Source organism: Leucopleurus acutus, assembly GCF_964270905.1.
Source record: "Leucopleurus acutus genome assembly, chromosome: 13".
Lineage (NCBI taxonomy): Eukaryota > Metazoa > Chordata > Mammalia > Artiodactyla > Delphinidae > Leucopleurus > Leucopleurus acutus.
Genome location: NC_139155.1, coordinates 42,187,498 through 42,201,241, shown reverse-complemented (window position 1 = coordinate 42,201,241; position 13,744 = coordinate 42,187,498). Strand labels below are relative to the sequence as shown.

At 35.0% G+C, this 13,744-nt stretch overlaps 1 protein-coding gene across 2 annotated transcripts in view; it reads left to right on the top strand.

Annotated features, from left to right (window-relative positions):
• The window catches only part of ASXL3 (ASXL transcriptional regulator 3), a gene marked incomplete at both ends in the record, with an annotated part of 181,269 nt that overhangs the window by 90,378 nt on the left and 77,147 nt on the right, over nt 1-13,744 (top strand). For both annotated transcript variants that reach the window (XM_082853630.1, XM_082853629.1), the window contains 3 exons: nt 1,567-1,684; nt 2,641-2,760; nt 11,699-11,862. In XM_082853630.1, coding sequence (XP_082709756.1) covers nt 1,567-1,684; nt 2,641-2,760; nt 11,699-11,862 — 402 coding nt within the window. The remainder of the gene's footprint in view (nt 1-1,566; nt 1,685-2,640; nt 2,761-11,698; nt 11,863-13,744) is intronic.

The following is a 13,744-nucleotide window of genomic DNA, read 5'->3' as shown; positions in this document are numbered from 1 at the left end:
CTCAACCACTGCACCACCAGGGAAGCCCGCCTCATTCTGTTTTATCATTGGATTGATAGGTTAATGTCTACAAAGTGCTCAGAGTTCTCACACAAGGCTAGAGAGATTTATGCAATTATGTACACACCTTAATGAAAGAGTAAATGTCATAAATATTTTATAGCACACATGCTCTCATTCAGAATATTATTGCCAGCAAGCTAAAGGTGAGGAGGATGGCCTCTTATTCATCTTTGTATCTCCTGTCCGTCCACAGTGCCTAGTACTTTATAAAAGGTCAATAAATGTAAGAGTTGAAGGGAAGATGTATCCTGTTATTATTAGCAACAGTATCATTTGTAAGCGATTTCCCAAGCCATTCACTTTCCCACGTGGTTTTAAATCTCATCTGAATATGTCTTTTCTCATTTAAGTGATATTTAATTTTTCACATCTGCAGTTGTTTGACGGCTAAATCTTATGGTCTATGAGTTGGACATTCAGGTAAAACCCTTTGCATATAAAATGGTATTGTTTCTGTCAGGAAGGGGATATACAGTCAATGCAGTATTTCAGGAGACTGTGACAACTATTGGTCAAAGGACATTAGTCAAGTAACTGAAATGTTATAAAATTGGTAGAAATTACACAGAAACCAGGAATTGAAAGGTTGGAGACTGTCTGTGGTCAGCCTTTTAACCTTTTGAGGAGTTTTAGTATTCCTGGAACCGTGAATTTATCCTCTCTTGAATTGTGTCTGCTTAAGACCCTTTTTATTACAGGTAATTTTCTGCGTAAAACGATCAGCTAGATAAGCTGTATTTCAAAACTTTCCAGTGTCTTTTCAGTACATTATCATCACCATGGTTGATTCATTTATGAAACACAAAGCACTCCCATTTGGAGCAATTTATTCTCGTATCGGTCTTCTTTTCCCTGGATTTGCCAGAATGCCGTCACGTTCGTGTTCTGAAGGTTAATGCCCAAAGTCAAGCAGACAGAAGCCAAGTGCTGCAAGGTTTCCAAGATTAGGACTGATTCCCTTCACAGAAATAAATGATTCCTGCCATGTTCAGTGATTTTGTGCAGCGCTCCCCGCGGCTGAGTGAGTGCATCAATACTGTAGTCCTTACCTGCTGTACATACTGATGACACTCGGTGTTAACTTGATTGACTGAGCAGCCCACTGGAGAGGACGCACCTGCAAGAGAAGTGCAGACATATATTTTTATCCTGGTCTCGAAACATTTATTTTACATTTCTTTTCCTTGGGAGTCATGGTTTCAAATTCCATGGGCTCTCAAGCCACACTGCTCAGGTAGAACAAACCTTTACGTGCTGCTTTATTTTCAGAATTCTACCGAAAATGGTCTCAGGTTTATACCCTTTGCCAAAGCCTGATTTTATGCTTTTGAGGGAAAATGACAGGAAGGTGACGCTTAAGAGTCCTGACAAATGAGTGACTCTGTGGAATTTAAGTCTCTTAAGAGGTTCTATCTGATGATGGGCAAGTGGATCATTTAATTCAATTATGAGAAATCATTTTGACTATATTTTTATGTTCTATTTTATTATCATGTTTTGTAGGCTTTGAGGCAGCAGCAGAAAAGAAGAAATGGAGTCTCAATGATGGTAAACAAGACTGTTCCTCGTGTTGTTTTGACACCATTAAAGGTGTCTGATGAGCAGTCGGATTCGCCTTCAGGTAAAGAGCTAAAATATTGTATGCTTGGCCAGTTTCTTCCCGGAGGAGGCTTTCTCACCAAGAGAGATGTCATGAATTTTCTCTGGAACTGAATAATATTTCCACTTGAGGTTTCATTTAATTTTTTTATACCTTAGACTCTTTCAGTGATTCAAAAATAATAGGGTATTTCGCTCTTAAAAACAAAACAAAAGCTTGCTCATCCTCAAAGGACTTCATTTGCTAATGTCAATAGATGCAAGAAAACGTGTAGTACTGCTAGGTGGATTTTTTTGTTGTTGCTTTGGCTTTTGTTTGAATGTTGAACTTTAATGGTGGACCCCATGCTGATGTGTAATGCCATCAAAAGCCGTTCTTCCGTGAGTGTGAGTTTGTTTTTCCATCCTCTGCTGCAAAATCAGGAATCCTTTATTAGTTTTTGTGTTCTGGCAGCATTCTTCTCACCTCAGTGCAGCCCTGACCGTTTCTTCTAATTTACCTCTGTCACTTTATCAGCTATGTACCATTCTGTATATTATAGAGTGATGTTTGCGTTTTTCTCTTCCTGCTTCAACATAAAGTTATTAATAAAGGCATGATCTCTCCCTCTCTCCAAGCCTCCCTTCATCCTTCATCTTTCTGTCTCGGTCTTGCATCGTCTCCAAGTGGCACAGTATTGTTGAAGCTTATTCGTGTATTTTCACAAAAGATCTGAGTGCTTCTTTGAAAAGCTATCAGATCAGTGAACGTGTCTTTGACTCCACTATCAGGCCATCTGTTCATGCTTTTTGTTCTGTTTGATTGATTTATTGGGCTTTTCTCTTTATATAGAGTAGAGGAATCAGATTGTGGCCAAAGGTAGTGTATTAACTCTTAGCAAAGGAGATAATATCTACGGTTTGTAGAACAATTTGAGATTTTTCTTTTCAAGGACAGCAAGAGGAAGATAATGACATAATAACTATTTCCTTTTTTAGGATCCGAATCTAAAAATGGTGAAGCAGACAGTTCAGATAAAGAAATGAAACATGGGCAAAAATCCCCCACTGGAAAACAAACGAGTCAGCACTTAAAACGATTAAAAAAGTCTGGTTTAGGTGAGTGTTCAATATACTATAACATTTCACATTTTAGATATTTAAATCTTGTTGAATGAAATTATGGGGACTTTTTTCTTTAATAGTTAAGAATATTTTTAAATCTTTCCAATTTATCTAAACCAAAAAGGGTGCTAAAGAACGCAACATATTACAATGGAATGATTTTAAGCATGTTGCTAAATTTGTGAATGATACTATTGGATGAAGCAGAGGCTAAAGATAAGAGGTTTAAAACGATCTATGTATTAAAGTAATTATCTGCCAAGTCATAATTCTGTCTAACATGCAGTGTTTTGTTCCTGAAACTGGGTTTCACTTTATCGGAATACATTGTATTGGGGGGAAAATGCAACTTTTATAAAGTGTTCATTGAACTGAAGAGTACACTGTCATTGGAGTCTGCTGCAGTAAAACTGCTCTGCCTTGCTTTTCATCTTATGCTGTTTGAAATATTCAATAGTGCTTGTCTGAAAAACAGTGTACAATTGCCGAGAAGTGTGGCAGACAGTTACTGGGTCTTGCAAGTCAGTACCAGGTTTTCTTTTGAAGATTTCCTTCCTGATAACTTTTCATCAGGAACTCAATAGCAGCATTTTGGGGGAAAAGGAATATGGAAACTAAAAAGAGGAAAATAAACGTATCCTGGGCTGAACATTAAAATTCTAGACCAAACCTGCCTCGTTGCATGTCTGGACCTAATGGCTTCATTTCTCTCTCTCAGTTATTTCATCTCTGAGTTAGGGTAATGATAATGACCTAGATCATTGTAACATTTTGTAAAATGATGGGTAGAAAGTACAGATTTATTGACCTGAACTTTATTATTGGTTCTGCCACTTAGTTTCTTGGCAACTTAGGGTAACTCTTATTTGCAGAGTTTATCTGTTTGTAAAATTCAAGCAAGATTTTAACCCATTTATTTATTTATTGAGTAAAGATGTATTGAGTGCCTACTATATACCAGGATTTTGTTAAATTCTGGGAGCATATTTTCAGTAGAGTCTTTGAATGGGGTTTAGATAGCCTTATGTAAGAGATCTTTGGGAAAGCAGAATTTATGTTTGTTTTAAATTCTTTAAACACAGCATAATTATCTTTTTCATTGTTTCCAAGGCTAAATCATTTTATAGTTATTGTCTAGCCCAAAACATATGTGTTAGTTTATAAACACCTACATATATACTGACATGTTTTTTCCTAGTCTTTTTGAGTTTTCTAAATTAAGTACTTTGAGTAGCTTCTGAAGCTGGAAACTGTAATGGGAGAGTGATATGTAAAGAATGTACTAAAAAAAGAAGCCCCCCCCCCCAAATATCATGTTATGTTACCCTAAGTAATTTAAAAGTCAGTGACCTTCAGTTAAAAACAGTCTGCTACAACCTCAGGAAAGTCAATGCCATATCATGAGTTTAAGAAAATTCAAGGCATGGGGACCTCTTCATTTCTTTACTTAGCTGCCTTCAGGGCTGGGGTTCAACAAGGCTTGTACTCTTGTCAGGATCCTGTCAGGTGCTCAGGTCTTCAATCAGGATCTCTTGTTCTAATTGTTGTAACCTAGGAATCCTGCACGCCGCTTAGCATCTTACATGTTAACAATCATACAGTAAAGGTTAACAATCATACAGTAAAGGGTTTTCAGCTAATTTGTTAGCAAATTTAAAAGGCGATAAAGGAGACCACCATGTTCTTTTTAACCTGCTTTTTTCTTTTTAAACTACTAAGTAGTAGAAATAATGAAGCTACTTTAATGAAGGAATGGAAAACTACCCGTGTTTAATGCAGTGGTCTTGGTACTTTGACATATTATCTCATTTACTTCAATTATGTACAGTTGAATTATTTTTATTTTACAGCTGAGGAAACGGAGGCCCAGAGGGTTAAGAGGGTTGTCCATAATGACACAGCTATTACAAGCCAAGGCACAGCTAGCTCCAAAGTCCAAACCATTATTTCAGAATATGTTCTGAATGTCTATAATCATCCAGCCTGTGTTGTAGACCTGTGGGCACCACTGAGGAGTAGCATAGCGTCTATGACATGATGAGCCTGCCATGGGTGTTAAAATGCAGGTACACTAGTTATACATAGAAGGAGAGCTAGCAACTAAAACATTTCCTGGCTGATCCTGTAAAATCAGAGGAAGAAGGTGGGATTTAAGGTCAAAAGTAACCTGAAGGTGATTACTAGGAAGGAACGCTGACTGACTGAGTAACCCAACAAGCAGCTGAGTACAATGGCTTATTTTGTGCAAATGAAGTTGGTAGTACTTATTAAGCCTCCAATATATGCCCAGCACCATACAATGAAAAGTGAAAACGTGCAAAAGGAAAGAAAGGGCCTTAAAGGTGACCATCTCCAGATAGAATCCCATGTGTCTTCTAGAAAGTAATGTTTCTGATGTCCTGTGACCTTAGGAATCTTACAGAGTAAAGGATTCTCTGTTCTGTGCAGCGTTTTAGAATCATAACTAAAATGTAAGTTCCTTGAATTAGGGGTCGTTGACTTACACCAGTTTTTAATTATGCTTCTTCCTACCCAATCACACAGTAGGAGTTTAAAAATTACTTACTAAACAAATCCAAGCTTCTAATGGATATCTCTGAGGGGTTTTTAATAAATGTCCTCGCTGAGCTCAACTTCTGGGATTCATTCCAATATATTTTATTTGGTTTAATCTTTTTGTAGTGAAGAATTACAACTTTGCTGGTTTCATAAAATGTTACATACTTTTGAAATAAATTAATGCAGGAAAATAAAAATAAATTTGAAGAGTAACCCTAAATACTGTCATCAAAAATAACTTCCCCTGGGCTTCCCTGGTGTCGCAGTGGTTGAGAGTCTGCCTGCCAATGCAGGGGACACGGGTTCGTGCCCCAGTCCGGGAAGATCCCACATGCCGCGGAGCGGCTGGGCCCGTGAGCCATGGCCGCTGAGCCTGCACGTCCGGAGCCTGTGCTCTGCAACGGGAGAGGCCACAACAATGAGAGGCCCGCGTACCGCAAAAAAAAAATAAAAATAAAAAAAAATAACCTCCCCCAGTGTTTTATAAATATTATTTGACATCTCCTAATGTGTAGCCATAGTCAGGGGTCATCTTAGAAAAATTGAATTATATCATTTTAATTAAAAGTACTAAATTTAATTAAGTTTAGCCTGAATAATAAAAAAGAATGGAAGTAAAACCAAAAACAAAATTGCTAAACATCACCACGAGATATATTCATATCTAAAAGTTCTCTGCAAAGATACTAAAAATATGAAAAACTGGAATAGGAGTGATGATCATTTTAACTACTCAAGCTTTGGACAATATATTGTAAAGGATAGGGAGATAATTATACTTATGGTCCCTCTTAACTCCATGTTTTTGTTATATTATTTTTTAAACATCAAGGTTGTTAACATTTAATAATCTTTTTTTTTTTTTTTACCATAATCCCCATAGTTCACTACCCCCCTGGTACTATATGGTAATGGATTCAGTGCTCCCCGGTAGACTGTTTACACAATTTCTTCATTTGTAAAGGGCACTTGGATTTATGTCGTAGATGATTAGATTTTGCCCTCTGATAATTTTTTTTCCCTAGACTTTGCTCTTTGAAAGCCAATTTTTCTTCTCTGAGCTCTTTCAGAATCCATTCGTCTCTAATTTCTTTGAGACAACGAAGAACTCTCGTTTTGAACTCTTTCTGTATTTCTTTGGGCAGTTCCTCTTGCAACCAAAGGCCTTGGTCTGCCTCTTTCATGTGCTCCTTCCCTCTGTGTGAGTGTATGTGAGTACATCTTGTGTGCACATTTTATGCACAAATACCGTGTGGCTTCCCTTCTGGGAAATAGGAGGCTTTAAGCCAGCAAGGTCTCCAAAGTCTGCAGCCTTTATTCAGATTGGTGCTCTTCGACTCCCTTTGGTCAAAATAATAATTTCCCTGATCCTCATCAGACACTTTCCCGTGATTTTTATTATGACTACAAAGCGTCGTCTTCTATAGCACAGACACTTACTGTGGCAATTCGGCAATTGTTGCTTCTTTGCTTCTCCGGACCTCAGCTACTTTATACTCTCTAGTGTCCAGGAATTAGACACTAAAATGACTACCTCTTTTCTTCTTCTGCTTAGTGTAGGGAGATGAGGTACCAGCTTTAATGAGATAAGACAATCAGATATAATGAGCTTGTTCTTAAGCCAATTAAGAGTAAGTATGGAAGGATAATTAAAATGGAATTAAACATCCTGTGTGGCAACAAATTTAGCAGTAAGTTCATCTGCTCTGTCTTTGTTCCAAAATTATAAAACATAGTTTTGCTTAGATGGACATCTTTGAAATAGATCTTCTTTTGACTTTGTCATAAAACATTTAGAGAGGCACATAGTCTTTTTTTTTCCCTGATACCCTTAAATATTTTGAACCATACCAAATAGTAACCAACAGCATAAGTTCTACTTCTCACATTGTCCATAATACATGTTTCTAAAATTTTATGATTTTCTCATTTCCCCAATGCTCCTTCCCAAAGTTACTCTTGGTAAATGACCTCAACTCCCTCATATGGAGAGTATTTCGGCCATACGTAAGCGTTAAGCAAATTCCTTTCCTGTATTTTCAACATTTCTGTCTCTAGGTTTTGCCTTTGCCTTGTCTGCTGAGAAAATAAGCTTCTTCCTGATTCTCTTCTTGTAGTCTGTTTTATCTCCCTGTGAAATACTTGAAACATATAGAAAAATACAGATGCTAATAAAACATACATCTATATACCTGTCACCTTGACTTCATTCCTAACAAATGTTAGGAGTTTGTTGGGCAAAAAAAAATAGATAAAATTTTTGTACTTTTTGTGTTTATAAGTGAGATTGGCCAACAGATTTTCTCTCTCATATTGTCTTTGTTTGTCCTTATTTTGGAATAAAAGTTATATTAACTTCATAAAGTGAACTGAAGAGCTTTCTTTACGTATTCACTGGAATAAGTATAAAATGAGTGGGGGGAGAGTTCCTTGATGTATTGGTAAAATTCGTCTTTAGAGCTATTTGTAATATGTGCTGTGCATGTATATGGGGAAGGAGGGGTTGTCTATTTATTTTACAAAAGTTTTCACAAATTTATTGAGGTTTGCTATTTTTAATATAATTTGAAAATTTGCAAACTTGAAATACTTTGTCTTCAAAGATATTGGCTAAAGTCATAGTAGTATGATTTTTATGCATATTATACAATTAAAATCAAATTTTAATTATAATTTTATTTGCCTTGTATATCTATGCTGTATCTCAAATTATGTGCCTACCTTTCATTCCTATTCATGTTTATTTATGCCATCTCTCACTAGATTTATACCTATTTTATTAGTCTTAAAAAAATCCTTTTTCTGTTCTTGATGGTCTTCATTGTTCTTTTCTATTTCATGAATGTGTACTCTTATTCTTTACAATCTTTCTCCTTTCTTCTTTCTCCAGTTTTTATTCTATAGTTCATTCATTAACTTCTTGATTTGCACACTTAACTCTTGAATTTTCAATATTTTTTCTACTCTCGAATATATACAAGTTATTTTTAAAACAAATTCAGCTGCATTTTACAAATTTTGGCATTATCATTTAGAATGTAAATATTTTGTAATTTCCATTACAAAACATTTCTTTAACTTGTGAGGTACTTAGAAGTGTACTTCCAAATGTCCAAATATATAATGAGTGTGGGAAGATTGGAGAGTTGCTATGTTATTGATATCTAATTTTACTTCTTTGTGGATAGAGAGATGAGGTTTTATATTATTCTTCAGTATTGTTGAGACTCAGTGGTCAGCTTTTGGGGCTTTTTGTTGTTTTTTTGTTTTCTTTACTGTTTCCTGAGTGCTGACCAAAAAATTGCTTTCTCTTAAGGGCTCAGTGCAGTGTCCTATGTTAAATTCATTGGTTTAAGATCGATTATTGAGTTTTTAAAGTCCTTGGTATTCATAAGACAAGTTTTTTGCTTGTTATCTCAATGTCTGGTAAAATATGTTCAGATGTTCCACTGGCATTATATAGTGCCAATTTCTCTTTTTAATTCTCTCAATTTTAAATTTTGAATGCTATGCTGTTGAAATGGATGCAGGCTCTAGGTCATTGTATCTTTCCAGTGAATTATTCCTTTTATGCTCAAGGAATTACTTTCTTATCCCCAATAAGGTTTTTTTTTACCTTTGTTTATCTTTGATGTTAATATTGTAGTATTGCTTTTTTTGATGTTTTGAATGTCTGCCTGGTATGTCTTAGTTTATCTCCTCATTTTCTTCTGTTCCATGTGATTTTTATTTTAAGTATATCTCTTGTAAAGCAGTATATAATCAGATTGTGTTACTTTTAAAATCTAATATGAAATCCATTTGTATTTTTTTACTGTGTTGGGGACTTAATCAAAATTTCTTTTTCTCCTTTTATGCCTTCATGTGATTGAGTTTTCCTTCCATGAATTTACTTGGAAGTTATAAGTCTTTTCCATTTCTCCCATTGACTACCTACAGAGTTTTTTGGATGGAATGTCCTATAAATATCAATTAAGTCCATCTTGTTTAATGTATCATTTAAAGCTTGTGTTTCCTTAGCTATTTGCATTTTGGATGATCTGTCCATTGGTGAAAGTGGGGTGTTAAAGTCCCCTACTATGATTGTGTTACTGTCGATTTCCCCTTTTATGGCAGTTAGCATTTGCCTTATGTATCGAGGTGCTCCTATGTTGGGTGCATAAATATTTACAATTGTTAAATCTTGCATTGATCCCTTGCATGCAAATGGAAGTCAGCTGGAGTAGCAATTCTCATATCAGACAAAACAGACTTTAAAATAAAGACCCTGACAAGAAACAAAGAAGGACACTACCTGTAGAGTTTTAACAAACTAACAGTATCTCTCCTGTTTCCAAACAGTGCCAGGGTTCTATGGTGTTCTCATTTCAATCACACCTTCCCATCTCTCATGCAATTGCTGTCTCCTGTTTTTTGTGGTTTTTTTCCATTTTGTTTTAATTCTCATTAGTTGTTAGTATTATTTTTCACTGTTAATGTTTATTTGGAGTTACTCATGTCTGTGAATCTTTTAGATTGTCATTGCTTCTGCAACCCACTCATTCATTCTTTGAGTTAATTTCTTTATTTGTTAAGAACATCCACTAGTACTTTTTCAGCAAAGTTCTCTAAGGGATAGTTTCCATTTTGGATACTGAAAATATCCTTATATCGTTAATATCATTGCCATTTAAAGGGACTTTATTAACGAAATTCTAGATCAATGCTTCTTTTCTTTTGGCCCTTTGAAGATACTTCATTGTCATCTGTAATTTATTGATGATAAGGTTCCTGTGTCTTATTGTGATCCCTTTGGAGGTAATCTATTTTTGTTCGAAACTGTTTTAAGGTATTCTTTTTATTTTTGATGTTTTGCTATTTCAACACATCGGATGGAGGAATGGGTATTTATCCTTTTTGAGATTTGGTATGTTGCTTTATCTGAGGACTCTTATCATTTTTTCAGTTCTAAAACTTTGAGACATTAGCTCTTCAAATATTGCCTCTCTGCCATTTGCTGTGTTTTTTCATTCTCAAACTCCTGTAAATGTGCATCCTGACTGCTTATTCCATTCCCTTTATTTTTTCTCTATCCTGCTTTCTTGACTCATCATTTTTAATGCTGCATTCAAGATATTTTCATCAACTCTATATTTATTCAATAGTTATTTCATTGTATCCATGGAATATTTTTAAAAAAATTTAAACTAAATGTTCATTTCTAGAAGTTCTATCTGTTTCTGTTTCAAATCTGCCTATTTTTAAAATTTTTAAAATTATAGTGTCCATTATGTTTTTTCATAATGAGTTTATTTTCTTTTTTGTTTCTATTGTTTAAAACAAGGGGCAGCAAGTTTTTCTGTTAGGGGCCAGAGAGTAAATGCTGTAGGCTTTGCGAGTCACGTGATTTCTGTCACAACTATTCAACTCAGCATTGTAGTGCGAAGGCACATCTAGACAGTAGCTAAACAATTGGGCATGTCTTTGTTCCAGTAAAAGTTTATTTACCAGCAGCCACTGGACTGGATATAGTGCATGGGCAGTAATTTGCTGACCCTTGATTTAAATCACACTCTATTAAAATCACATTCAAGTGATTCTCTTAAGTCAAGCAACTGAGAGTGGTAATTCTTCCGTTTGATGCATCAGCTGACTGTCCCTTATGGTGGATTGTTCCCTTGTGGGTCGTAATTTCGAATTGTGGGCTCTATATACAGCCGTCTGTTGGAGGTCATTGTACCTGAGGTGTAGAATTATCCTACAAAGCATACTGGCATTTCAGGCCTCACAGCTAATATTTTTATAAAGGATTGCTGTTTTAAAGTATTACCCTTAAATTACCCTGAATAGGCATCTTCTGAAATACTCCAGTGCTTAGTGCTGTGCATGACACTTGGGGAGCACACAGCTATCAGCTATAATGCTCTCATTATCTCCCTTAAAATTAACAGCACTCTTATTGTTATCATTGATCCTAGGTCTTATAGAATCTACAAAAACTGTAGTTGTTACCATTTATGCTCCTAAAGTTTTTGAGGATTCTGATTAATTGGAAGACGGTAATTAAAGTACTTCTTTATCTAGACCTGGTGCTACTTTGAGTTAAAAATACAGATTGTATTGAGTTAAGTAGACATTATGAAAGTTGAAGACAACTAAGGCAAGATAGAAACCCAAAGAAACTTTGGAGATTTCATTCTGAAATATCATTCTTAAAAGAGATAGAATTAAATACATTATCAAATATATATATATATATTTTATATATATATATATATATATATATATATATATATATATATATATATATATAGTCAGTATACATATGTGTGTGTACAGGTGTATGTTTTTCCCAATCTATAGTGAATTCATACCTCTTGCTTATTTATCACAGGACACTTGAAATGGACCAAAGCTGAGGATATTGACATAGAAACCCCGGGATCTATTCTTGTCAACACTAACTTGAGGGCATTAATAAATAAACATACGTTTGCTTCCTTACCTCAGCATTTTCAACAATACCTCCTGCTTTTGCTCCCAGAAGTGGATAGGCAGGTAAGTAGAAGTTTCAGACATTTGGTATTAGTCACCAGTTATATTATTATGAACTGGCAGGTCTGTTATTGAAGATGACTGATACATGGATGGATAGTTTTCTAATAATCTGGTATATTTGTGTAATTTATATACTTAAATGCTAGCATTGGTGTGTTTGCTTAATCTGCCTAAACAGCCTCATTTTTCATGATCACTAGTGAGCAAATTCAAACTTTAAAATACAGCACATTGCCATAGAGTGAAAACAACAGACCTACCTACACTGGGCAGGAAAAACAAAGAAATCAAACGTTCCAGTATCAAATAAATCTTTGAAATAGCTTCCCCTTTGCCCCGAGGGAATATTGAAGTGCAGCAATAAAAAGCCAGGGTTTCTAAGAAATTATGTAAATATTTTCATTCTCAGTTCTTTCCAAAAGCCATTTAAACCATTTAAAATTTATGTTTGGATTTGGCTTCTGAGAGTCTATCATCGTGAATATGATTGCCTATAAATAATCACCTTTTATCTTTTTTTTTGGTATAACTAAAAGTGCTTTAAGTGTATTTTTGTATTTTTTAAAAGCCTTTAAAATAAGGAAATACAAATATAGACTCATAATAGCAGGCATCAATCATCTTCTAAAGCTGTTTCCTTTGAAAAGAAAAAAAAATTTCATCGCATAAACTTTTATTAAATTTCACAAAACTGTTACATTTCCTTGTGATTCTCATTTCAATAAATTTTGACACTGTATATAGTTTCCAGTTGATGGACATAATGTGCATGTGTTTATGAATTTGTATCTCAAAATGATAGGTACATCCATAAATTGAAATGGGCAAGATTGATTCAATATTTCCACATTATTTTGAATAAATTTTCTTAGCTTTTTATTTGATTCTGTTTTCTCCTAACTTACCCACCCTTTCATACATACTTAAAATTTGATAAGCTGCTGTCTTCTATCATTCTTATGTATCTCTTTGGTGGAGATTATTGTTCATATTTAGAAAAATACTATTTTGATTTTGAGTACATTTTTGTTTGAAAATTTGTTCAGTATTTACTATGAATATAATACATGTTTGGTGCTTTGGAATAATGGAAATATCTATTAGTAAGTGCCTATTGCATGTTTATTGAATCAATGATTAAATATACTCTAGTTGGATACAGAAGCTATATTCCTGAACAATGAAAATATGAAGTAGAAACAGGTAAGCTTAGGGGGGAGAGCACAAAGTAAACTGAGCTTTTATATGTAGAAGGGAAAAAAATCAGAAACAAATGCAAGATCCTTGAATTGGGCCTAGAGGTATAGGCAGAATTTGAATAAAATAGATGGAGATGTATTTTATGTGAAAGATTCAAAGATACCAAATCAAAAGCTGATTTTGTGGGAGTCTGGATTATAGGAACAACAATGCAAATGAGTCTGGAAAGACAAATTAGAAGTCAATTTTGGAAGATGCCTTGAGTGTGACACTAAGGAGTCTAAACAGTGTTCACGCTGTGTTTGCAGTGCAAAGACACTGAGGGCTTTTGAACAGAGCTATAATGTAATAAGATCACTGCTTTTTAAGAAAATTATCCTGGCAATACTGAAAAGGGAATGTTAGAGATGGGAAGCATGAAAGTGTTGTTAGAAAGCAATTGTAGTTATTCCAAAAGGCAGAATGAGGGCTTGAATTTGGAGAATAGCCTTGAACTCGAAGAGGAGTAGGACCGTGCAGCCACCTTCCTCATCACCACCATCATCATTAGCACCATCATCCAGTGGTGGCAATTTTACATTTTGCCAAATAACACTTGAAGCAAGGTATAGGGAGAAGCCCCTGATGATTCCTGGGTTTCAAGCTGGTGTGACTGAGGATTGAGTTCAGGTGTTTAGAAAAA